The sequence below is a fragment of the Sorex araneus genome, chromosome 3 (genome assembly GCF_027595985.1).
Source record: "Sorex araneus isolate mSorAra2 chromosome 3, mSorAra2.pri, whole genome shotgun sequence".
NCBI lineage: Eukaryota > Metazoa > Chordata > Mammalia > Eulipotyphla > Soricidae > Sorex > Sorex araneus.
The window spans coordinates 146,468,950-146,495,830 of NC_073304.1; the positions used below are offsets into that span (position 1 = coordinate 146,468,950).

General features: G+C 39.8%; 1 protein-coding gene across 1 annotated transcript in view; it reads left to right on the plus strand.

The window, feature by feature from the left end:
• The window catches only part of MAN1A2 (mannosidase alpha class 1A member 2), a 150,508-nt gene that overhangs the window by 80,739 nt on the left and 42,888 nt on the right, over positions 1-26,881 (plus strand). The window contains exons 6-8 of the mRNA XM_004614424.2: positions 6,849-6,943; positions 9,704-9,827; positions 12,081-12,174. Of these exons, the coding sequence (XP_004614481.1) occupies positions 6,849-6,943; positions 9,704-9,827; positions 12,081-12,174 (313 nt within the window). The remainder of the gene's footprint in view (positions 1-6,848; positions 6,944-9,703; positions 9,828-12,080; positions 12,175-26,881) is intronic.

The following is a 26,881-nucleotide window of genomic DNA, read 5'->3' on the forward strand; positions in this document are numbered from 1 at the left end:
CTGTTTGGTGTCTGTCTTTCTCCTTCTGATTTATTTTACTCAGCACAGTCCCCTCTGGTTTCATCCATGTTGTTGCAACATGGCAAGCTTAGCATAATATCTTTTGGGACCGGAGAAATTCTCCAGGGGTTAAATCAGTGCTTTGATTGTGGCCAATTCTGTTGGCACCACATATAGTCCCCTGAGCACCTCCAGGTGTGATGAGCACCACTGGGCATGGGCCAAAATGTAAAAAGAAATATCTTTAAACTACTGAGATAAAATAACTGTCAACTAAGGTATTATACAGATTGACATAAAAGAGGACTAAAAGAGCACGTGGGAGTGCCTAGATAACAAATTAGCAATAGATAACAAATTAGCAAAATACTCCAAGGAATTACTGATTATACGAATTTAAATCAGATATAGAAAAATAGGAATATATTTATGACTATATATACCCCCGGCAGGACCAGGGGGACGGGAGGGAGGAAGGAGGAGGACCGGCAGCAGGCCCGGCCGGTCACGACTCACGGGAACCTGGACAGGAGGGAACCACGCTGAGAGAGGGTGGGTCGCTGTGGGCCAGAGGCAGGGGCGGAGAAGAAAAGACAGGGCCAAGGGGGCTCCCTCGACTGACAACAGTGCGACATGGTCCACTGAGGGACTTCATTTTATCAGTTCTGTACCAGTGTAATTCCTTTTTGTAGCTGAATAATGTTCCAGTGTGTGACTATCATTTTGTTGTTGGACATTTGGGTGTTTTCCAATATTTTTGCTATTATGAAAAATGTCAGAACCTCCTGCACCCATGCCAGGCTGTCTTTACCAGGGCACCTCGGGGGGGGGGGGCAGGCAGGTTGAGTCTCCCTCCCTGCCTCAAGCCCTGGCAGCCAAAACCCTCCAGAACCCAGCCACAGCCATGCTCAGGGCCACTCTCCACATGCTCTGAGTGAGCCTCAAGCATGAAGGAACTGACAGAGGAACCCAGGTATGCAGGATTCATGGCTGAGATCTCCAAGCCTGCTCGGATCAGGACTGGGCCTCCTCCACCCAGGTCCCCCATTTTCCAGTAGCTTGGCAGACACGCCCTCCCCAGGCCCCCACTCCTCCCACCCCCCCACCCCCCCCTGCCATGTAATCTCATCACAGACAAGATCCAGAGACTATTAAAAAAAACTCCGGGAAGAGAGCGATGCAGAATCTCGCATGGCAAAGCCTGGCAAGCTACCCGTGGCATATTCCATATGCCAAAAACAGTTACAATAATGGGCCTCATTCCCCTGACCCTGAACGCAGCAGGGACGAATGAGACGCTACTGGCGCCCGCTCAAGCAAATCATTGAGCAACGGGATGATAGTGATACCCATGTCTGTAAGTCTTTGTATGTCAATCTGTGTATGTAAGTAGCTGTCAGTCAATGTACTGTAAAGTAGTCAGAAACAAAGCTTGGGTTCTGAAGTTGAACTTACTGCATTGCAATCCAGACTTTTCCTTTATTAGCTGTACAACCTTGGGCAACTTAACATACTCATTTTATTCCTGTTTCCTACTTTGTAAAATGGAAGTAACAGTAATGTTACTGTTACTGGTTGTGAGCACATTGTGGAATAATGTATATTTGTCATTGTCATCATTGTTATCACCTCAGCATTTTTCTAGAATACCTGGGCTGGAACAATAGCACAGCGGGGAGGGCGTTTGCCTTGCACATAGCTGACCCAGGTTCTATTCCTCCTCCCCTCTTGAAGAGCCTGGCAAGCTACCCGTGTCGTATTCCATATGCCAAAAACAGTAACAGCAAGTCTCACAGTGGAGACATTGCTGGTGCCTGCTTGAGCTAATCGATGAGCAATGGGATGACAGTGACAGTGACCTGTATTAAAATTTGCTTTGTATGTTAGCACTGTATATCTTAAGGAGATAGAATAAAGGGAAATAATGAGGAAATAATTTGCTCATTTATTACAGTCATATAGTCTGTACTCCTTAAAGTAATTCATTTACCACTGGTCAAACACCTGTTATATCCTAGACACCCTTTAAATATTGAGAATACAACAGCAAGTAAAACAAAAATTCCTGCTCATCGGTAGCTTACTTTATACTGTGGCAGTACTAGACAGTAAGCAAGTGGGCATAGAGTTGTGTGTATATTTAGACATATACTTTACACTTTACTTTTCTCCGGCAACATTTGTGTAAAGATCTGACTGAGATAAGAGAAAGAGTCAAGTCTTTCATAACAGCTTTTAGTTGAAAAGCATAGCGAAAGACTAAAGAGAAAAAGAGCCCAAGCATAATTGACAGTCTTAGAGAATAATAAGATTTTAGTAGGGTTGAAGTAGTTTTCTGGAGTGGGGAGAAAAGGAGAGAAGGGAGAAAAGAAAGTTGATTGTGGTAGAGATCCATATCTTAAAGATTTTTTTTTTCACAGTGTTTTGGGTAGAGGGGTGAAGTGGGCCACACCCTGCAGTGCTCTGGGTTTACTCCTGGCTCCCTGCCCAGGGATCATTCCCAGTGGGGCCTGGGGGACCATATGCAGCACCCAGGATCAAACCTAGCTCAGCTACATGCAAGGAATGCATTATCTCTCCTGCATAGATTTTTAGCCCTTTAAGGGGTTATGATTTGTGTGTTTTTGTTAATTCTGAAATAGCAGATCATTTGAGTTTTCTAAAGTCTTTTTTTTTTTAACATTCGTTCTGTTTGTTTGAAAATAGGTTATCTTATTATCTTAGTAATTTTATCTTGTAAAGAAAACAGGACTCCAGGATTCTAATATGTCCCTTCTCAAGAATCTATAATGATGGTTCTATTATGTATTGTGCAGCTTGTTTCCTTGCTTACATTTTCAAGCACTTTATTTTGTTACCACATTGTATCTTTTTAATTCAATTTCTTTTCAATCTTCCAGATGTAGGAAAAATTCTTCCTGTCCTGTTTTTTCCCCCCTAAGTTCAGGCATAATTTTAACATAGTTTCATTAGCTATAATTTATTCTGTTAAAAATAACTGGAAAATGTTCCATAATGGACATGAAATATTTAAATGTATTTTCTACAAATACATGAAATATCTTGGAATTTTCATTTAAATACAACTGAAGCTATTAGACACTTGAATAATTTGATTCACTTTTATCACCTCAATCAGTCAAATCCTAGTCCAGGAAACAATCTGTTTTGCCCAGTAATTTATGAGATTGTTATGACTAGCCAACAGAATCTTGTAGATGGTCAGGAAATCAGATACTTCCACTTCATGGTTTGTAATCCTTCAGCTAGGAGAAATGCACAAGTATAACATACATGTAGTTAATCACTGATCAACCCTATTACCTTCATTGTATTTGAAACTAGAGGAGAACTTCTGTTACAACTGCCATAGATGAATCAGATACCATTGTGCTTGCAAAATCATTATCTTGTTTTTCTTAATTTATTTCTTTCAGATATTACATACTTATGCCTACTTGGACAATCCCTAGGCCATTTCTAGAAGCTTTGTTAAAATATGAACTGGGAAATGCTTTTCTTCTCTGTGGTGTATGAAATATATACTTCTTGAGTGAGGCTCTTGTATCTACAACATTCAGCTGACAAATCGGCTGCTCTCAGATGACTGGGAATTTGCTTATTAACAAAAATACGAGAAAATAGCCACTTGTAAATTCTGGTAGGAATATATTTGTGACGTGTGAGAAGACCACCCTGTCAAAATTACAAATGAATATACACATTGATTCAACAATTCATTTTGCATAATTTATCTATATAATATATAATCCCAGAGTTTGGAAACAAGTGCTTATCAACATGGCACTGGCTAAATTAATTCATACAAGGACAATTTGTAAGCCATGAAAGAGAAGATCACAGATCTTTGTGGACTGATTTGGAAAGATCTTCAAAATACAGGGAATGAAAAAAGCAAGTTCAGAATTGGATTGTCTCCAAATGACTTCTCAGCTATCCCCACACTCTGAGAGACAAAAACTGTGTGTTGGAGAGTGAAAGTGGCAGAGAGACAGAAAGAGGAAACGAAGACTTTGTAACACAGCTAGGAACCATACATGCCGTGAAACTTATTTAACATAAAGTACTTGCTAGATATTTAAGAAGTGGATAGGTTTTTCATTATAGAAGAAATAGTAGAAGAAGAATGGTAAAGAAACTTATTTTGATTCTTTCTGGATTTTGTATTTTCTAGAATTGCATACAAAAACCTGATTTTTAAAATTATAGTTCAGGTAACAGGACTGCAATAATGTCAGTGTTTATGGTTTTAATACCAGCTTCTGCATCTCAGAGTCAGCAGAGTACACACCCTCTGCTGCTGTGTTTATTCACTTCCTGTCCACCTCTTCCTTCCCCCATCCTCTGCTGCTGGAGAATCTTGGTTTTGTAACCTAAGGCTAAGGGTTTGTCATTACTCGATTCTCTGCTCTATTTTTTAAAATAGATGATATGTGACTTTAATGAGAATTATGCTTTACGAATAAATAAAGGTAAATATATGTCATCCAATTTTTTCTCAATATTAATGTGTTAACTGTTATGATGAGGTAGTTAAAAATTAAAAACTATGCCCTTGATTACCGCTAGAAGTGAGATGAAGATCCTTTCTGTTCAGAACGAGGAAAGGTTATGTTTGTTACCCATTTTACTGTTTTGACTACTAATTTAACATAGAAGAGGTGTGGGCAAAAATAAGTGCTTGACAAATGGGGCTTTAATCTTAGTTCTTTGTTCAGAACATGGTCCCTTTAGCCTCAAGGTAAGTAGAAGCATTATTGTTTTGCCGTAAGATATGACTTATTTTTTTTCCGACAGCAAATGTTATTAGGAGAGATCTGAATTTAAATGTGCTTTTCTGATTTATTGGTACTAGAAAATGATAAATTGCTGAATTTATCATTAGGGTTTTTTTGTTAAAGTAGGTATCAATAAAGGATAATTACAGATATGTGAGAATATTTGCTAAGTGATTTTGCTTTATTTAAGGAATCTTGTGGAAAATATCTTAAGGTCATATTTATTTGTACATTTTCCTCTCAAATTTTTTTTTTGCCCCCAGTGTTGTTGGCAGATTGCTTTAATATAGTATCAATATAGAATTTTGATCTGTTCTAGACTTTCAGTCATTTAAGACTTTGATGATATTTTTTTTCAAAAACATTTGAGTGCACTAAAAATATAGAAGGAACTTTAAATATGATGAATTTGAAATTACATGGAGAAGACTACCTACATTTCCTGATAGAACATTACGACCCTTTCTTAAGTTAGCAACTCTAAATCATCTTTCAAACTGAGGGATAGAGAGATGGTATGGTGGATAGGACACATACTTTGCATGTAGCTGATCTGGATTTGATCCTTAGCACCTAGATTTGACCCCATATCAAATGGGGTCAAATCACCCCTTAGCCCAGCCAGGAGTGATTCCTGAATGCAGAGCTAGGAGTAAACCTTGATCACCCTCAAAATGGCCCAAGAGCAAAATCAGAAAATCCAAAGTGGGGTATGGAGCTATTTGGTTATGCTCCAAATATTGGAAATTTTACTACATGTCTTGTATATAGTAGCTGGTTTTGAAAGTTTGAAAAACACTGATTATTTAGGAGTTGTTTGGGTAACCAAAGAAAATAACTGTTGGGATCAGGGGGTGAAATATTTATAACTTTCAAAGTACATTTTGAACACAGAGTTTTTGGTTGCCCCCCCTCCTCCCCCCCCCATAATGTTATTAAAACTGAATGGAAAATATTGAGGCGCAAACATGCGTATAACATTTTTAAGGACTCTGCGCCAGGCTGTTTTCATTCAGGACGCCCCAGGGGACTCTCTCTCTCTCTCTCTCTCTCTCTCTCTCTCTCTCTCTCTCTCTCTCTCTCTCTCTCTCTCTCTCCCACACACACCCCACACCCTCCGCGCCCCCCCCCCCCCCACCTTGGAGAGCCCGGCAAGCTACCAAGAGTAAGAGCCTTGCAAAAACTACCCGTGGCATATTCGATATGCCAAAAACAGTCATGATAGGTCTCATTCCCCTGACACTGAAACAGCCTCTAATCGTTGGGAAAGATGAGTAAGGGCTAAAAGAAATCTCAGGGCTGGGAGGAATAGAGACATTACTGGTGCCTGCTCGAGTAAATTGACAAGCAACGGATGACAGTGATACAGTGATTTTGGGTGATAGCTCTTTGTTTTAATATTTGTATTAAACTAGTATACTGTTGATGAAAATTTCATGGCATTGTTTTCTTGCAGATTCTTTTACTGGCTTGAAATATAGTTACTTTTATTTTTAAATTTTTTATATATATATTTTTTTGCTTTTTGGGTCATATCCAGTGATACTCAGGGCTTACTCTTGGTTCTGCACTCAGGAATTACTACTGGGATGTTCAGGGGACCATATGGGGTGCAGGGGATCAAACCCAGAATGGCCATGTGCAACGCAAACACCCTACTCACTGTACTGTCGCCCTAGTCCCAATGTCCAGTGTAGTTACTTTTAATATCAAAGTCATGTCCCTCCTTTTTAGCAAGTTGTGGGTTCAGACTATGAAACCCAGTTCACCAATGTTTTTTCTCTCTCTTTTTTACTAAATTACAGTAAGATACACAGTTACGTAGTTGTTCATGATTGGGTTTCAGTCTATACTGTTTCAACACCCTTCCCTTCACCAGTGTACATTTCCCACCACCAATGTCCCCCTTAAACATTTTCTCTCATTCTGTATACACCACAGTACTAGAGATGCTGTCCCCATATCCTTTATGGTTCTGTGTAGCCAGTACATTTTGTGGTATGCATCCTGTAGAGAAAGAAGACTGATTGATTTCCTGTTTTTCTCTAGATATTCAAGATTAAAGCAGTCCAGCTGGCTGAGAAGCTCCTTCCTGCCTTTAACACACCGACTGGGATTCCCTGGGCTATGGTGAATCTAAAAAGGTAAATTAGATTTCTTTTTTTGATTGTCATTCTTGTTCTGAAAGAGTAAATTAACTTATCTTTGGACTGTGTTAGAATTTTTAAAATTATCTAGCCTATCCTGTTTTTAAACTAAATTGTTTTTTTCTGTGCATATATACAGAAGCATCTTGTAAACTATTTTCTGATTAAAAAAAAAAAATGCTTGTTTAAAACAATCACCTGCCTTACCTGTCTTCAGTTTTTGTTGATTGCTTCTTCCAAGTCTAGATTTCTCTTTATTATCAAGCACTTGGTTTTTTGTGTGTGTTCATATCTAGTTAGTACTATTATAATGCATTAAAAGTATTTTCCTTCTTGGACCGTAGTGATAGCACAGCGGGTAGGGCATTTGCCTTGCATGCGGCCAATCCAGGTTTGATCCCCGGCACCCCATATGGTCCCCCCAAGCACCACCAGAAGTAATTCCTGAATGCAAAGCCAGAAGTAACCCCTGAATATCGCTGGGTGTGACCCAAAAAGCAAAAAAAAAAAAAAAAGTCTTTTTCTTCTTGATTTTTTTTCTACCAATACAAAATGAACAAGTATATCTTAATAGTAGGAGTTTCTATTGCTGAATGTCTTACAAATGGTGGAAGAAAACATAATTCACAATGTTGATTATAGGGTCTCTGGTATATAGTACTACATTATTGATGTTCAAAGTGAACTCTTAACAGCCTTACTACCTTTTTGTTCTAATAGAGAATAATTTTTCATGTAGAAATAGATACAGAATTCCTCAGCTCCGCTTGGAGAGCATGGCAAGCTACCAAGAGTATCTCACCTGCACGGCCAGAGCCTGGCAAGCTACCCTGTGGTGTATTTGATATGCCAAAAACGGTAACAACAAGTCTCACAATGGAGACGTTACTGGTGCCCGCTCTAGCAAATCGATGAGCAATGGGATCACAGTGACAGTGACAGTTTTTCTTGTACAGCTTTATAAACTATGCAGAGATAGGCAGTTACAATTTGAATGCTTTCAAGATATTTTAACTTGTATTTAAATAAGTGTATTTAAATAACTAGGGCTGGAGTGATAGCACAGTGGGTAGGGCATTTGCCTTGCACGAGGCCGACCCGGGTTTGATTCCTCCGCCCCTCTTGGAGAGCCTGGCAAGCTACTGAGAGTATCTTGCCCGCACAGCAGAGCTTGGCAAGCTCCCCGTGGCATATTCGATATGCCAAAAACAGTAACAAGTCTCACAATGGAGACGTTACTGGTGCCCGCTCGAGCAGATTGATGCTATGCTTGCCAATTTTTCTGTTTTCTTTCTTTTTTTTTTTAATTGAATCACCTGAGATACACAGTTACAAAGCTGTTCATGGTTGGATTTCAGTCATACAATGTTCCGAAATCCAACCCTCCACCAGTGTACATTTCCCACCACCAGTGTCCTCAGTTTCTCTCCTGTTACTCCCATCCCACATGCCCCACATCCTCCAGCCTGTTTCTACTGTTCTCTCCCTTTCCCCCTTTCCCTCCCCCTCTCCTTCCCTCCCTATTTCTCTTCCTTTCCTCACTCCCTCCCTTTCTTCCTCCCTCCCTCTTCCCCCCCCCCCCCGCTTTGGGCATTATGGTTTGTAATATAGATACTGAGAGGTTATCACATTTGTTCCTTTACCTTATTTTCAAAATGTAGTTCTTATTCAGAGTGATCATTTCCAACTCTTTGTCATAGTATTTGGCAGTTTTTCATATTTTCACTATCCTTAGATCAAACTATTTTGTTCATTTTAAAATGAATTATCTTTTTTATAGAAAAGAAATTAGAAAAATTTTATTTATTAATTCTTGCCTTTTTGATATTTTTATTTGTGGTTTTTGGGGTTATACGCAGCTGTGCTCTGAGGTAACTCCGGACTGTGCTCAGGAATCACTCCTAATGGTGCTTGGATTGGGGGGAACCATATGTGGTAGCCGTGATAAAACTATGCAGGTTAAGGGCCTTAACTTTGTACTCTTTCTTAAATCCATGTTGTTGAGGATCTAAATAATTTATTTTGTATTACTTGTTATGAAAAATCCTCTAAAAATGATCCAAAAAATTTTCCTTAGAGGAAAGTGTGTGAAGATTGTTGTATTTCACCCTGGAGTCATTAAGCCCTTGTTTAAGAAATTACTAACATGTTGTTAAAGGTTAAGCCTTGTATGCTTATATATGTATATATATATTTTTTTCTCCTGAGATTGATTGCCTTCTATTTTACTTTATACCCCATCAAATGTGGTATGCTACTTTTGGTATATCAGTGATATAGAATATGAGATGTCATAGCCCTGTGCTCCAGATATTCTAAAATTTCAAATTTGGTTATACAGATGAGGTTAATTTAATTTTTTTTAACTGGATTTCCTCTTTGGGATCCAGAGGCATCACTATGGAGTGTTGCTCTCAAATGTTGCTCTCTTCCGAGAGATTTATTTGTGTATCTCTGGATTATGGCCATTAAGGAGCTTATATGGTGCCAGAGGCAGTTCATAGGCATGACTGCCAGGCCACCTGAAGCACCTTATCCACTCTACTATAGTTCCAGCCCCTATTGTTTGGATTTTCAAATGTGTCACTGTGTTACCTACTCAGAATAATTTTAAAATAGTAAAAGTGAAGTTTAGATATAAAGAAAGGATTAATGGAGATGTAATAATTTCTGAAATATTTTATTAAAATGTATATAATCAACAAAAAGTCTTTGTCTTTTTCAATGTGTGTGCTTTTTTTCTTTGCTTTGCTTCAGCGGAGTTGGCCGAAACTGGGGCTGGGCGTCTGCGGGGAGCAGCATTCTTGCTGAGTTTGGAACACTGCACATGGAGTTCGTCCACCTCAGCTACTTGACAGGGGACCCTGTTTACTATCAAAAGGTTTGTTCCGTGCACCTAGGCGTTGTTGTAAAAGAGTCCTTGAAAACTTACATAAAGCATTGATTAGGACTTAGAAAATGTGTGACTTTCTCAAAACACATTTTTGAGGATTTTGGTCTTCTTTTTCAATTGTTATTTTAAAATTCCTTTCTATTTGGAGCACATTTAAACTTACCATTTATTAAAGGAGTTGTAACTATGAGTAGGTTTTTATTTTCTAGCTTTTTTGGATTAGGGGACATAACCAGCTTTCTCCTGGCTCTGCTCAGATATCAGTCCTGAGGGGGCGATGTGCACTGCTGGAGATTGAACCTGAGTCAGATGTGTAAAGCAGATGATGACTTAGTGGCTAAAGTCATTTGTAGGTTAAGCACAAAGTCCTGAGTTCAAATTCTGTATTGCCACACACTTCATGGTAATAAGAGGTTCTTACTATTTGTAAATAAACAGCTCATAAATTTTTGAGATAATTAACAGCCCAGCTCTTAGGGATATCCAGTGAGAAGGGACCCAAAGATGGCTCAGTAATCAGAGCAAGTTAAGGTCCTGTGCTTTATTTCCAGCTGGTGCTGTCTGGGAACTGAGATTATCCTCATTGTCTCCTGATCCCCAGTGGGGTCTCTGGTGAAGGAAGGAAGACAAAAATAAAGTTTCTTGATACTTACATTACAGAATAGAAAAATGTGTCAGAAAAAAATATTGGAAAAATGAGTAATGTATTTATGGTTGTCAATTTAAAAATAAATGCCAGTAGAGCATTCTTCTCTTAAAGCGGTGATTTTAAACTTTTTATACCCATGGGTTTGGATTGGTCTGCTCGTTTGTCATTGAAAATCTCTACTCTTGAGTAAGAGGAACATCATAAAGCACAATAGTCTATATTAGGTGAGCGCAAGAGGACTGGATTAAAAACAAGAGAACAATCAAGCATAGGTGGTTGCTTCCTTGAATCAAATATAATATGTTGAGAAGCTATGAAAACAAAACCCAGACAAACTGTATTATTGCCTACAAACTTGGATGAGGCAAGAGAATGAAATAACTGATATTTTGTTGTAAGCACTTCTCTATTATTGGTCTCAGTTATCTGGGGTGATGCAAGGGTCAACCAAATTCATTCATTCATATCTCTATTCTGCCAGCTCTTTCATGTTAAATTCATCCTGTGATTAGCTCTTCCAAGAAAAATAGTAAGGCGGAATACATCAATAAAGAATCTAGGTACTGAAGAGAGAGTACAGTGGTTAAGACACTTGCCTTGCATGCAGCCAATCCACTTGTGATCCCCAGGACCCTATATGGTCCCCTGAGCTCTGACAGGAGTGATCACTGAGTGCAGAACCAGGAGTAAACTCTGAGCTCATACGGGTACGGCCCACTTCTTCCTACTCCCCACCCCCCTGCCTAAAGAAATAATTTATACAAAATAGTTCAGGGTAAAAAAAAGGTTGGACAACGAAAATTAGATGGTGACTTAAATTGCTGATCAGATAATAACTATGAAAATCTGTGGCCAAGCATCATGAGGAAGATAATACACTGTAGAATGAGTATATAAGTAGAGACAGCAGTGCTTAGATCAGTAAGGCATAAAATCAGTAACAAAATAGAATAAGAAATAACATTATCTCTAAAGTGAAGATTAGAATTCAACAAATACTGATAGTTTGCAGAGAAAGTACAATCAATAGGGCATTTGCCTTGCATACACGCAATCCAGGTTCTATTCCAGGTACTACATTTGGTCCTGAGTCCTTCCAGGAGTGATCTCTGAGCACAGAGTAAGGAGTAAGCCTTGAACATAGTCAGATGTGACCCCAGAACAAAAAATTACATCAACTAATACTGAGAAAATACTCAAACCACAAAATAGAGACAGCTTGAGGAAAAATTAGCAAATATGTTGAAATACAAAACACAAAAAGTAGGAAGGTGGACCAGAGAGATGGCATAGCAAGGAAGGTGCTTTCCTTGCATGCTGCTGACTGGATTTAGTTTCTGGTACTATGTGTGGTCCTCTAACTCCACCAGGAGTAATCTCTGAATACAAAGCCAGAAGTAGGCCCTGAGAACTGCCAGGAATGCCCACCCCTAGTTTCTCCCTGAAAAAGAAACCTTATCCCACTGACGCATTCATGAAGGTGGGGGAGGTGGTGTATGTTTTTGTAAAATGAAAACACAAAGGCTAAATTTATGTAAAGTCTTGATTGCATTTATTTCTATTAATTGTGTTCTTCATTTTATTTTACTCAGGTCATGCACATTCGGAAACTGCTTCAGAAAATGGATCGTCCAAATGGACTTTATCCAAATTATTTGAACCCAAGAACTGGCCGTTGGGGTCAATGTAAGTATTTCTAGTACAGTTCATGCTGTTTTAAATGTTGTAAAACATTTGCTTCATATAGTGAAAAGTGTATCACAGGTAGTATTAGAAACTGAGTGTACCACTAGCATTATTACCTTTGTCAAGTTTCTGGTCTCTCATGATAGGTTTTTTTACTTAAAAAGCATTATAAATATTAATAACCTGTTTCATAAGAGTATTTTATTTCTTTTGGAGTGTGTGTGTGTGTGTGTGTGTGTGTGTGTGTGTGTGTGTGTTTGTGTGCGCGCGCTACACCTGGCTGTGCTCAGGGCTTGCTCTTGGTTCCATGCTCAAGAATCACTCCTGGTGGGGTTCAGGGGACCATATTGGGTTTCAGGGCCAATCCAGCTCAGCCACATGCAAAGCAAGAGCCCTACCCACTATACGATCACTCTGACCTAATATTTCATTTCTTTTATAATTAAGTACTTTGTTGAAATTTAGTGCAGCATTTGTTAAGGGTTATACTTAACCTTTTCTTTTTCCTTATTTTTTAAATAAATCTTAACTTCATTTGAATAGCATCGTTGCTTGGAGTGAGCATTTCTTAAAGGAATATAAGGAACAACTGGGCATATTAAGGGATGAGAAGAAAGAGGAGCAGCTGCGATTGGACAGAGAGTATTCGTTCATCTGGGGGGGAGGGGAGCCCAGAGGAGCCAGGGGTCACCCCTGGCAGCACTCAGCCAAGACAGTTCAAGTCAGCAGGTTCAGTGCTTAGGTTCAGCAGCAGTGGGGCCACCGGGGCTGTACCCAGAAGTGCTGAAGGATAGTGAGGTACTAGAGATCAAAGGTGGACCTCTGCAAATAACAAGGTGCGTGCTCCAACTCTGACCTGTCATCCCAGTACCAGCCACTCCATTTACGGAGATGGTAAGAATGCCTGTTTGTGCTTTGTATTTTGAACATTACTGGTGAGAAGGTACGAGAACATGATTTAGAATGAATTAGGGAACTTCAAGACTAGCATGATGGGCAGACAGTCGTGATAGCTGAAATGTAAATGTGATAAATGTTACAGTAAAGGAATGTACCAGTTACTGTGTGAAACCTATAGAAGAGATTTCCTCTAAAGACAATAAGTGGTTTTTGCTGTTGTTATTGTTTTGTTTTTTATTTTGTCTGTTTGTTTTTTTTTTTTTGGCCACACCCAGCGGTGCCCAAGGCTTACTCCTGGCTCTGCACTCTGGGATCACTCCTGGAGAACTCAGGGAACCATATGGGATGCTGGGTATCTAACCCGGGCCAGCCTTGTGCAAGGCAGACACCTTACCTGCGTACTATTGCTTGACTACTTTATTGATTTGTGGGGATCGATACAGCTGACTGTGCTGAGGATGTACTCTGGGCTCTCCTGGCCACACTTGGGAACCATTGTGGTATCAAGGATTGAACCAAGGTTGGTTGTGTGTTGGCATATGCCTTAACCACTACACGTTCTCTTAAGCTTCGAAAATGTTTTACTCGAGCAGTGTGTGTTTTTTTTTCTTTTTTAAATTAGAGATTGAAAAATTAATCATTGAGGAAATTGGTTTTTTTTTTAAATGTGTTTATATAGAAATACAAATCTTATGGAATTTTAGTAAATCTCAGGTCTCTTGGTGGCATTTTCTCCTAAAAGTTAGGAAAAGGAACAAATACTAAATGCTGTGAGTTTGTCCCTACTATAGCATGTTTGGCCCTCCGTCCCTCTTGGAAAGCCCGGCAAGCTACCGAGAGTATCCGCCCACATGGCAGAGCCTGGCAAGCTACCCATGGCGTATTTGATATGCCAAAAACAGTAACAACAAGTCTCACAATGGAGACATTACTGGTACCCACTCGAGCAAAATCAGTGAGCAACGGATGACAGTGATACAGTGATAGCATGTTTGGACTGATTTTGAGATCAACGAACAACTAGTTAAAGAAACTATGGTACATCTACACAATGTGATACTGTGCTGCTGTTAGAAAAAGTAGCACTGCACTGTATGTAGCACTGTCGTCCCGTTGTTCATCGATTTGCTCGAATGTCTCCATTGTGAGACTTGTTACTGTTTTTGGCATATCGAATATGCCACGGGTAGCTTGCCAGGCTCTGCCATGTGGGTAGAATACTCTTGGTAGCTTGACGGGCTCTCTGAGAGGGACGGAGGAATCGAACCCGGGTTGGCCGCGTGCAAGGCAAATGCCCTACCTGCTGTGCTATGGCTCCAGTTTGTTAGAAAAAATAATAACATGAAATTTGCTTATAAATGGATGAACATGGAGAGTGAACTAAGTCAGAATGAGAAGGACAGTCAGAATGACTGCGTTCGTTAGTGGGATATTTAAAAAAAAAAAAAAAACATCGTATGAAACTAACACCCAAGGACTATAGAAACAAGGGTTAGGATGAATGGTCCAGAATTGGAAGCCTGCCTCAAGTGCTGGGGGGAGAGGGCAGTTGGGATAGAGAAGGGACCATTATGACAGTGATGGATGGAAGAGATCTCTCTGGATGGGAGATGTGTGCCGAAAGTGGGTAAAGGACCAGCCATGATGGCCTCTCAGTATCTGAATTTCAAACCATAATGCTCAAAGGGGGACGAGTGGGAAAAAAGAGGTGGGGGGGAGGGAGAAAGGTAGGAAAGGAGGGAGAAAGGTAGAGGAAGAGGGAGGAAGGAAAAAGAAAAGTGCCTGTGCAGGCTCAGGGGTGGGGGGTCGTGTCAGGAGGGACATGGGGCACTGGTGGTGTGGCCCGTACATTTTAACAAGTGCTAAGAAATGGCTGATTAATCATGAGCATCTTTTCTTAGTTTTTCTGGAACATGTTTTGTGGATTTTCACAAAGTTAAACTAGAGAGATAATATAGGGGGCACGTAGCTTGCACGCAGTGAACCAATAGTCCCTCTAGCATCACCACCAGATAGAACCCAGGCTGCGGCAGCCACGGCTCAGTGGTGCAGGTCATCCCGCACTCCAGGGCCCCACAGGACCACAGCCTCAGTCCTTTTCATTCCACTCAGCTGATTATCATCAGGAGGTGAAACCTGGACTTTGCAGGAGGCCCTTTCCTCCAGAATTAAACATAAAATTCCATGTGATCCAGAAGTTCACCTACTAGGGCTGTAACCAAAGACCTGAAAATGGAATCAAACCAGATACTTGTTTGTCACTGTTCAGATGCCATCATTCCCAGTAACCAAAAGGAACAGTGTCTGTCAGAAAGAAAGATACATCAAATATCATATAGCTACTAAATGGAGTTTGATTCACTTGCATAAAGGAATGAAGTTCTGACACATGCTATAACATAGGTGAACCTTAAGAACATTCTGAGTGAAAAAAGACAGTATTACTTATCCAATGTCTAGAGTGATCATATTTATAGGCGGAATATAGATAAGACTTTACTGGGTTGTAAGTGAGGGAGGACTGCAAAATTTACATTTAAATAGGCACAGAGTTCCTACTCAGAACAATGAAAAAATTTTGAAAATAGCAGTGATGGATGCACAATAGTGTGCATACAGTTTATGCTACTAGATGGGACACTTAAAAACATGTAAATGTGTAAGTGCTGGGGATGGAGCTCACGGGATAGAGCACAGCCCTGGTGCAAGGACAGGTTCCATCCTTGTCACCAAGCGTTCACCCCCAGCACTTCCAGGTAGGGCCTCACAACGAACAACAACAGCAGCAAAAATAGATTAGTGGCTTTCCTGTTCCATATATTTTACCACCATAATTAAAAAATATGTAGCCAAGGAAAGAAAATTCTTTCTTTTCTTTCAAAAGTATGCCATAAAATAAATTCAGATTACTTCTTCAGAATCTATTCACTCTCAGCAGTAATTTGAGAATTTATAAAAAGAACTGTTACTGGTTATTTTGGCAAGAAGTCTTTAAAATCCTAGAGTTGCTACCCTGATATCCCTCAAAGCAGCTGCAGTCCTTATTAAATTGTCCAATTTGACTTAGTTACTTAAATACTAAAATACAGAAATCCAAAACCGTGCGGCCGCTAGTGTGGCCACTCGACCTCATATCTCTTCATTCTCAGCAATGGAAAACAAATTATCAAATGCTTCCTTTTCAGCACGTCTGACTTTAGAGGGGAGAAAATCCAAACAATAATAGTGAGTTTTCTGTTGAAATATTGAATGTAATCAAAGTAAAGTGAAATTTATCAGTTACACAGGCGGGGTGGGGGACTGGGGAGGGGGGAGGTATACTGTGACTCTTGGTGGTGGAATATGTGCACTGGTGAAGGGATGGGTATTTGAGCATTGTATGACTGAGACTTAAACCTGAAAGCTTTGTAACTTTCCACATGGTGATTCAATAAAAGAATAATTTAATAAAAATAAATAAATTGTCCAATTTGTTCCTTTTAATGTTTTTGTGTATTTTGTATCAGTTTCTGAAAAGTTTATCAAATTCCATTATTATCTTTGAGCAGTATACATCTGTCAGGTCTATAAATAGTCTGCAAAACAGTGAATTTTACTGAAATTTAACAATTCAGCTTTGGCTAACTGTATTATAATTAGAGTAATGATAATGTCTGTGACATGCACATAGCAATCACAGAGAATAATTGCTGGTAATTACTTTGGCAACTGATATAAAGGAACATAGTAAGGAACCTAAATTTGAAGGCACATCATTAGTATTTCTATTTTTTTTAACCCCTTTTTCACGATTTTGTCTCGATTTAGTGCTATACTGCACCATTTTATAACCAAAGTGAAACTATAGGAAATTGGTCATTGATGATTCATTAATTTTAATTTTCATTTCTTGCAGTAAATCTCCATGAAGGCAGAGAGTTTTATTTTGTTGTAATAATTTAGTTATGTCCTTAGCATCTTAAATAGTGCTTGGTACAAAAGACACATAATAGATATCTATTGAATTAATAAAGAAAAAATATTTGGTCTTATGACTTCTGTGTAGACTTAAAATGCTAATCTTGAACCTGGGGATAGCCTAAATCTAAGCACATGTCCCTACCATGTATGGGACCCTAAGTTTGATCCATGTTGGATGTGGCCCTTGTTGAAAAAAAATTCTAATTATACCTCATTTCAAAAACTTTTTCCCCTTTTATTTAATATACTTCTTTATTATACATATATGTGTTGTTCACTTAAAATAGACAAGTGTATGCAAGGCAAGCACCCTTATCTCCTACAGTATCTCTCTGGTCCCTCCTTATTAGGCAAAGAGAAGAGTTAAATTGCTTGCTGGGCATTCAGAGAGTTATATTTCTGAGGACCCCCTCCCTTTTTGCAGTGGTTTGTATTTTCTCAATTAGAAGGCTGAGAGTGAGGAAGAAAATAAAGCACATGGGGCTTTAGAAGAAAAGATTTCAAATATTTGGGGAATAGGAAAGAGTGCTAATTAAGGCATCTTAACACTCTTGACACTGTTAACATGAAATAACAAAACTCAATGAGCGTCTTTGAGATAAGCAATTTTGAGGTTCCTGTATCACTGTATCACTGTCATCCCATTGCTCATTGATTTGCTCAAGCAGGCACCAGTAACGTCTCCATTGTGAGACTTTTTGTTACTGTTTTTGGCATATCGAATACACCACAGGTAGCTTGCCAGGCTCTGCCGTGCGGGCAAGATACCCTCGGTAACTGGCCAGGTTCTCCGAGAGGGACGGAGGAATCGAACCTGGCTCAGCCTCGTGCAAGGCAAATGCCCTACCTGCTGTGCTATCGCTCCAGCCCTTAAGGTTTGGAATTTGTTGCACTGCCTCCCAGTTCCCTAGAGGTGGGAAAGGAATGAAAAATGGCCTTAACAATTGACAATGCCTTTCTGAAGAAGTCTCCATAGAAACCCCTAAAATGTTGGGTTTTGAGAGCTCCCAGAGTGGCGGAAATATCCGTCCTGTAGGAGAGCGCTGCACCCCAATTCTACAGGGAGAGACAAAATCCTGTATGGGGGTCCCCTAGATCCTGACCCATGTATCTGACTGCTGACTTGTGTCTTTTACATTCGTTTATCAACTGGCAAATGTATGTAAACTTTCCTGAATTCCCTGAACTTTTCTTTTTACCAAATGAACCCAAGGGGAAGAAGTGAATCTATGATTTGTAGCCAAGTTGGAGAGAAGTTGTAGGTAACCTGAATACCTGCCACTTGAAATTTACAATGAAAGCAGGAGGTGGGGGGAACAATCTCATGGGAATAAATTGCAGGTTACTGGGAAGTCTGATGCTTATCTCCAGGTATTCAGTGTCAGAATTAAATTATAGGAAACCTAGTTGGTGTAATATAGTTGCTTGATGTAGAGAAAACACCCACACATTTGGTGAACACAAGTGTTTGAAATAAGTGTTTTATGAGAAGTAAAGGAGTCCACTGACGTTTCTATAGAGACTTCTTCAGAAAGGCATTGTCAGTTGCTAAGACCATTTTTCATTCCTTTCCCACCTCTAGAGAACTGGGAGGCAGTGTAACAAATTCCAAACTTGAAATTGTTTCTTCTAGATAGGGTCTGGATTTCCTGGGCCAGTCCCTATCTAGTAGCCCACCTTGAGTTGCCCAATTAGAACATAAGATGCTCCTACTTTGTCTTACCACTTACAAATTTACAAGTTTCAGCAGCCCTGTTAGGGGACAGGTTCAAAGAACAAATATTACGACAAAGTATATTTCTACATACACTTGCAAGATACAGGGACTTCTAGAGTGTCAGGAACAAGGGACAGAGACAGAGAGATAGAACTTCAGAATATCTAATTGTTTCACAATTAGATGTCTGATTTTGACATTTGTTGAAAGGCTGTTTTTTCTCAACTTCATTGCCTTTACATCTTTGCATTCTTTTCTGTTGGTCTCTTTATCATTATACCCACCACATGCTATTTTGATTAAAGTGTCTTTATTATTAGTTCTCAAATTCAAGTAGTATTAGCCCTCCAAATTTCTTTTCATGAAATTGATTGGGTTACCTAAATTGTTTGCATTTTCATATTGATTTTAGAATCATTGTGCCAATTTTTATATAGAAGATTCTGTCAGTATTCTGGCTGAAATTGTTGTTGATGATTAGTTTGGGGAGAATAGGCATCTTAACACTCTTGACACTGTTAACATCTTCCAACTCATGAGTTAGAGTTTTCTGTATGTTCATCTAGGTATTCTCTATAAATTCTCAAAAATACTTTGCAAGGCTAGGGAGATAGCACTTGCCTTGTATGCTTGAGGCCCTGAGTTCTATCCCTGGCATGGACCTTGTGTACAACTGGGGGTTGCTGCTGTGGTTTCTGAGCACCAGTGAATGTGGCCCCAATGGGCCCCAAGCACTGCTGGGTCTAAGTAGTATTGCATTGTCTGGTTGGTCATCATCTGTCGTCTGGGCTGACTGCTGGGGGCTGAGCATGCTGAGACTAGCGCCTATGCCCCCTCATCACTGCTGAACGTGTCCCTATTAAAAACTAAAATTTTCAGTTTTGAAATGTTTTGCCATATTTATATTTTATTTTGTATTTTTGATGCTTTTATAAATCATATTTCAATTTCTAGGGTTTTTTTGCTGATAGAGAGCATTAGAATTGATTTTGCTATTTTATAATAATTTTCAATGCTAATTTTTAAATTCTGGAAACCTTTGTATAGGTTTCATCAATTTCTATGCATAAGCAGTCATCTCTGAGTAAAGGTCAATTTGTTTATTGTCATGGACTATTCACATGAATGTTTAATTTTTAATACATTGTTTAAGTGTATTTAATACTATTTAGTATATTTTTTGTATTTTTATTTCAGTATAAATTGCACTTGCTAGAACCTACTGAAGGTTGAAAGGTCTACATTGTTCTCTTCTTCATATAAGGAAGAAAGCACTTAGTCTTTCTTTTTAAAAAAAAATTTAACTTTAAACACTATGGTTTGCAAAATTGTTCATAATATAGTTATCATGTCCATTCAGCATTCCAGTACCAATCCTTCCCTCCACCACTGTCCACAGTTTTCTACCCACCCCCCTAAGCTTGCCCCCTTAGCAGGCACAAAATAATTTATTTTATATTGCTTATTACAACTAAATGGCTAATGGAATTATTGAAAAATATTTCAGTAAAAGGAAATTTGTGAAAAATGTTATTTCTCACAAAGGGCTCACTAATCATTGTCTGAGGGTTTACTGAGCTGTTTTTCGCAAGAGAGCCTCCTGTGTTACGGTTTTGTTTATTGAGCTTCTTTGACTTCTGGGTTACTCCCCATCTACTTTAGTGTGCTCCTACTGGGTACTGTGGGATTTGAAGGTGTTTCGAGGCCATGTACGTGCCATGCTCCAGGAATTCCAGGATCTGTAGAAGTTGGTCAGTGAGTTTATATGATGGTGGTGTGGGATATGATTGTGACTGCTGGGGCATCCAGAAATAGGAGGCTGCCTGTCCCCACTTTAATTAGACGATCCTCTTATTTTTCATCCTGAAAAACATTGTGCCTGGAATTTCGTAGGTTTAGCATCTCTGCAGAGGTTAGTCATGAAACAGTGGAGTTGGGCCATTAGCATGGTAGCAGCTGTGGGTAATGGGTGTAGCTGCTGAGGCTTTGGCAGGGGTGTACCCTCCCCAACCCCAAGGGTGCACCAGAGTTTTCACTTGTCAGTCTGGTGTATCCATGAATTTTTATGCTGGGCTTGCATCTCTTCTGAGATTAGTCCTGAATCAGTAAAGCTGGGCCAGTGAGTTTGCATTGACTGTAATAGTCTTTATCTATTAAGTCTCAGGCTTGTAGTCATTAGATAGATGCCTTTTGTAATGTTGAGGGTATTCTCTTTTCCTGGTTGTTTGGGAGCTTTTATCAGTTGGATGTGCAATAATGTCAAATGTTTTTTGATACAGTGCCCTCTTTGGTTTGTTAATGTAGTAAATTATGTTGTCTTTTGAATGTTAAATTTCCCTTGCCCACTTGGAATGCTGCATTTATTTTATTTTCAGAGTAAATGTACAGTGAATTTTGGTTAATCTCTATCTTTTATTTATTTACAGTGAATTTTGGTTAATTTTTATCTTTGGGAAAATGATTGTATTTATCTAATTTTTTCAATTTTTCAACTGTTGTTCATGATATTTCCTAATTATTTTAATAGCTGATGGTTCTATTTCATAATTTTTGCTCTACATATTAACCTTTGTTTCCTGCTTTCTCTCACCTTCTTGGAATTTAGTTTGCTTTTTTGTCTAAGATTATAGCTATAGTCTTTTATGTGAGACCCTTTCATGTTTTCTAATAGGGCTACATTTCATTTATTTCTTCAAAGTACTGTTTTAGTAACATCACATAAAGTCTGATATAGTGCATTGTAGGATAAATAGCCTGAGGTCTTTTAGGTTTATTGGGTTGTTCCCATCACAGTGCTTCCTTTCCTATGTATTTATTTGTAACTTCTTTCTTTGTGTTCTGTTGACTTGTAAATATTGTTTTTCTCTTCTCCTTGAGTCCTTTGCATAGTTTATTCAGGGCCAAGTCCTTTTGTATGGGCACAGGAAGACTTAGCAAATGCTATGCTTTTGTAACCTGGGAATCATTTGACTCTACATGATATTTTCCTCTTGGGCATCTCTTCTCTAAACCTAAGCCTCAGCTGCCCTTACTTCCTAGCAACCTCAAAAGCAGGGTCCCGACAAGGGACAGGACAGACCCAGGGCAAGCAGTGAGTTATGCGCTACCCTGGCATCGAGATGGGCCTGGCCAAAGTGCCTAATGTTTAACTATAAGTTAGAGTTTGGTCATGGACAAATGCTGTCATGATCCAAAAAGTAATAACTAGATTCAGACCCTGCTAGGGTTAGGAATGATTAATCTGGCCTGAGTGCTGTAGTCTGAGTCTGTGGGAAAATGTTGCCAGGAGAGCTGCCCTACAAGCCTCACTGTATTTCTTAATGTGTCCATACAAAATAACTAGTATTAAGATGTTAATGAGTGTTTGGACTAAGGAAAGGAGAAAAACCTTAAGAGGTATTTAGCTTGCTGCAATCAGGAAGGGCTTTGGAATGCTGTAGGTGATGTTCTCTTTGAACCTGGTGGGCCCTCAGGAAGGGCTTTCTGATGTTGATTTTGCTACCTGATTGTATGTAGCCTAGAGGGCAAGGGGGAGAGAGACAAGTACAGGTAGAGACTAGTGAGATAATCAGAATCCAGAGGAAGAGAAGGAAGGAGCTAGGAAGAGACACGTGGAGAGAATGGAATAAACGGCAACCGATCAGTCAACTGACTTGGCCCTCCTTTCCTCCTCCATCTGCCCCATAGCCTGTGTTGCTCCAGCTGGGCAAGCAGCCCGGCATCTACTCACCCGAAACCCAGGAGGCAGCGAATTGGGAGAGCCACCAGGCTCTCCCCCGTCACCCCCAACCAGATTCTTTTTAAAGTGTATCATTTTTGTTTGTGGTTATAGTTATTTTCAAATTGAAAAAAATTAGCCCTATTTTTCTCAGTACTTTTTCTCTCATGCCCCTCCTTCAGAAACTGTTTTTTCAAAGTATTTGGCTACTTAGCTCACTGAGGCCCTTTTCCTTTTTATTTTCTAACTTTTCAGTTTCATCTTTTGAGAAGTTTGTATTTAAAACACTTGAAGATTTATTGACTTTTCCTTATGCTTCTGACCTTCCCTTTCAGAGTATATTAAATTTCCTGACATTGTCATTTTCATCTTTAGAACTAAAATTTGGATTTTTTTTTATATCTTTTTCTTCCTACCAATTTAACATTGGTAATACAACAATTTAAAATGTTCTCTGGTGGTTTACCTTCTGTCTTAGTTCTACTTTGGTTTTGACTGACTTATTACTTATCTCTTTGTAAGTTGTGTTTTCCTGCCAATTTTCAGGCCTGGTGATCATAGATTAGATGTCAGGCATGTAATTTTACCCTGTAGGGGCTGTATATCTTTGTATGACTAAAATTTACTTGTGCCTTTTGGAAAAAAAGATCCTTAAGTTAAAATTTGACCTTATTCTGTCTTGCTTTTTTTTTTTTTTTAATTTGTTAGGTAGTTGTGTAAAAACACAAACCAGCCAGGCTGGTTGGTCTCAGTTGCAGTTTATTCCATTCCCATCTCCATTCTCCTCTGAGTCTCCTCCTGCTTCTTCCTCCCCCATGCTACTTCATTCTCCTCCTCTGGATCTGGACGTGGGTCTAGCTTCTCCAGATCTGGCACTGGGACTGGCCCCTGCCCACTCCTTCAGCCTAGTTAAATCCCCAAGCATGAGGGGTTGGGGCTTACACATAGGTGTGGTCAAAATCAATAGGGGTAAAGTTCTTTCCCTCAGGGGATGCTTCTACTAGGACAGATTCTCTTTCAGCAGGACACCCACCCAAGAGTGGAATCCCATGGGTGTGTTTCTCCTCTCCTTGTCCAACTAACATGTAAGCATTCATAATATTAATCATTTTGTATGGACATAGCAAGAGATGCATTAAGCTTATAGAATTGCTTTCCTGGGATCATCTCAATCTCAGACTACAGTGCTCAGGCCAAATTAATCTTTCCTATCCCTAGCAGGGTCCTAGTCTCGTCGTTGCTTTTGGATCATGACCTGAAATGTCCGTGACCAAGCTCTTAACATATAGTTAAGCATTAGGCGCTTTGGCCAGGCCATCTTGATGCCATGGTAGCACATAACTCACCGCTTGCCCTGGGTCCGTCCCGTCCCTCGTCAGGACCCTTCTTTTGGGGGTGCTAGGAAGTAAGGGCAGCTGAGGCTTAAGTCGAGAAAGCATATGCCCAGGAGTGAATAATATTCGAAGCCAATTAAATCCCGTGTTACCAAAGCATATTAACAACTGTCTTTCTTTGTCCATACAAAAAGGACATTGTTTTAAAGTAAACTATTCAAAAGACATAAGGAGAAGAGAAAGGCAATGTTAACTTACAATACAAATTCATTGTCCTAGCAAGGTCTGACCTTACAAATTAACGGAGTCTGATTAGGGGAAGAGCTAATTAACTGGTTGGGGAAAGGAGCATAGAAATGATTATGGATAGACAAAGGAATGGGAGGAATCCGAAAAGGATTCAGCATGATCCATCATATCCATACCGTCACCAAGCTCATTGAAGTTTCAAAAGAGTTCCCTATGCTGCTCTGTGTAACGTTCATCGACTTAAAGATGGCCTTTGATTCTGTTGAGACTGAAGCAGTCATCAGAGCCCTAGCCAAACAGGGCGTTCAAACTCAGTACATTAGGATCCTCTGCAAGCTTTATTACAGATTCAATGCCAGGATCTCACCATTCTACAAGAAAGTGATCATTGACATAATGAGAGGGGTTTGGCAGGATGATACCATTTCACCAAAACTCTTCAGTGCCACCCTTGAGAACATCATGCGATGACTGGAATGGGAAGGAATGGGAAGGAATGAGAGTAAAGATAGACCGTCGGCAACTACACCATCTCCACTTTGCTGATGACATGGTTCTAATAACACCAAACATTAGCCAAGCAGCACAAATGCTGGCCGATTTCGACCATGAGTATGGAAAGGTCAGACTGCAGCTGAATCTGACCAAGACAATGTTCATGAAAAACAAACTAGTTCCTGATGTTCCATTTTTTCTCAATGGGATGAACATCAACAGCTATGTGTACCTGGGTCGAGAACTCAACATGAGGAATGACTTGGCACCAGAACTGCGCAGGAGGAAGAGAGCAGCATAGAATGTCTTCAAGATTGTTGAAGAATTTGTTAAGAGGACGAAGAACCTCTGACTCCAGGCACATCTTTTCGACTCTACCATTCTTCCTGCACTAACATACGCCTCAGAGACCTGGGCCCTAGGAGAACAGGATGAGAACACTATTTGGGTATCCCAAAGAGGAATCGAAAGTGCTCTGTGTGGAATATCACATTTCACTCAAGTGAGAGAAGGAATCTGGAATTCCGACCTTCGTCGACGATCAAGAATCAGGGACACTGTCTCTTTTGCCAAGGTGTCGAAAATCAGATGGGCCAGACACGTAATGCGATTTAGAGATGACCACTGGACTAGAGCTGTTACTGAGTGGATTCCATGGGACATAAAAAGAGTGCGTGGCTGCCCACCTACGAGATGGTCAGACTTTGTCAAAACCCTGACTGAATGGTTTGAGGCTTTTCGCATTCTTGGAGCGAGCAGATACCATTGGGCTACACTAGCACACAACAGGGATAAATGGAGACGTTACTGGTGCCCACTCAAGCAAATGGAAGATCAGTGGGATGACAAGTGATATAAGTGATAGTTGGTCCAGTTATTCAGTGTTCTAACTCCAGTCCCACCACCAGTGTGACCTTCACTCCACCATTTTCCCAGTTTCCCACCCATCCCTCAATAATGTGCCCTTCTCAGGAACAAAGTTATTTTATACTGCTTGTTACAACCCAAGGACTAATGGAATTATCACAAAATGTTTTAGTAAAAGACAATTTGTGAACAATGTTATCTCTCACAATGGGGTCATTAACTTGTCTTAGGGTTTACTAAGCTGTTTGTTGCTAGTTGAGCCTTTTGTGTTGCTGTTTCGGTCTATAGAGCATAGTTTGCTTCTGTTACATCCTCATCTAATTTGGTGTGCTCCTATTGGGTATTGAGGAAGTTGGAGGTGTTTCGTGGCTGCATATTTGCCACGGCTCCAGGCTCTGTAGAACTGTGCCAGTGAGTTTACAAAAACAGGTGTGGAATGTGGTTATGGCTGCTGGGGCTTCTGGAAGTATGAGTGTGGGGAGCCTGCCAGCCACCATGCTGAGAAGACCCCAGAGTTTTTAGGCCCCAAATCGGTATTCCTGGAATTTTCATCAGCTTGGTGTCTCTGCAGAGATTGGTTGTGAAGCAGTTAAGTTGGGCCTTTGGCATGGCAACGAATGTGGGGTGTGGATGCAGCTGCTAAGCTTTCAGCAGGGTGGGCATTCGACACCTCAAGGGGTTCCAGAGTTTTCACCTGGAAGACTGTGTACCTGAATTTTATCTGCTGGGCTTACATCTCTTCCAAGACTAGTCATGAAATCTGTAAGACTGGGCCAGTCAGTTTATGTGAGGGCGGCTGTGGGAGGTGTGAGAGAGTTGTCAGAGTTGGGCATTATGCCCTGATTCTTGTTGCATGAATACTTGTTGCATGAATGGAAATATTTTCTAATTCATTTTATTCTCTTACAGCTCTATGTAAGTAATATAATGTGACATTATATTTATACGTGAAATAGTGTGAAACTATATTTTCTTTTATACACTCATCATTTTGTATTTTGCTTAAGATCATTTGTTTTTAAAGTCACTTTTCCCAGTAATTTCTTCTGATACACTTCAGTTTTGTATTTTTACTTTTAAATCATAAAACTAACACAAATTAATTTTTGTGAGCAAAGTAGAAAACTATTAATATCCACTTCTTCCCAGATAAGTGTTCCAGAAACAATGGGATAATTCTTCCTTTCCTTACTAATTTGAAAAAACAGTGATAGTACTTACGATGTGAATGGTTGAAGGCTTGTAAGAAATTACAATTTTTTTTCAGGCAGGGAGAATATTATTTTTGAAAGTGCAAGTACAAAAGTTCAGATCGGGACAACAGAGTATGGGAATAATAGGATTAAATTGTGTAGATCGGGAGCTGGAGAGATAGCATAAGGATTAAGGCACCTACATACAAACAACACCAGTTCCATCCCTGGTGCTGCAGTGGACCCATGAGCACAGATCCAAAAGTAAGCCCTG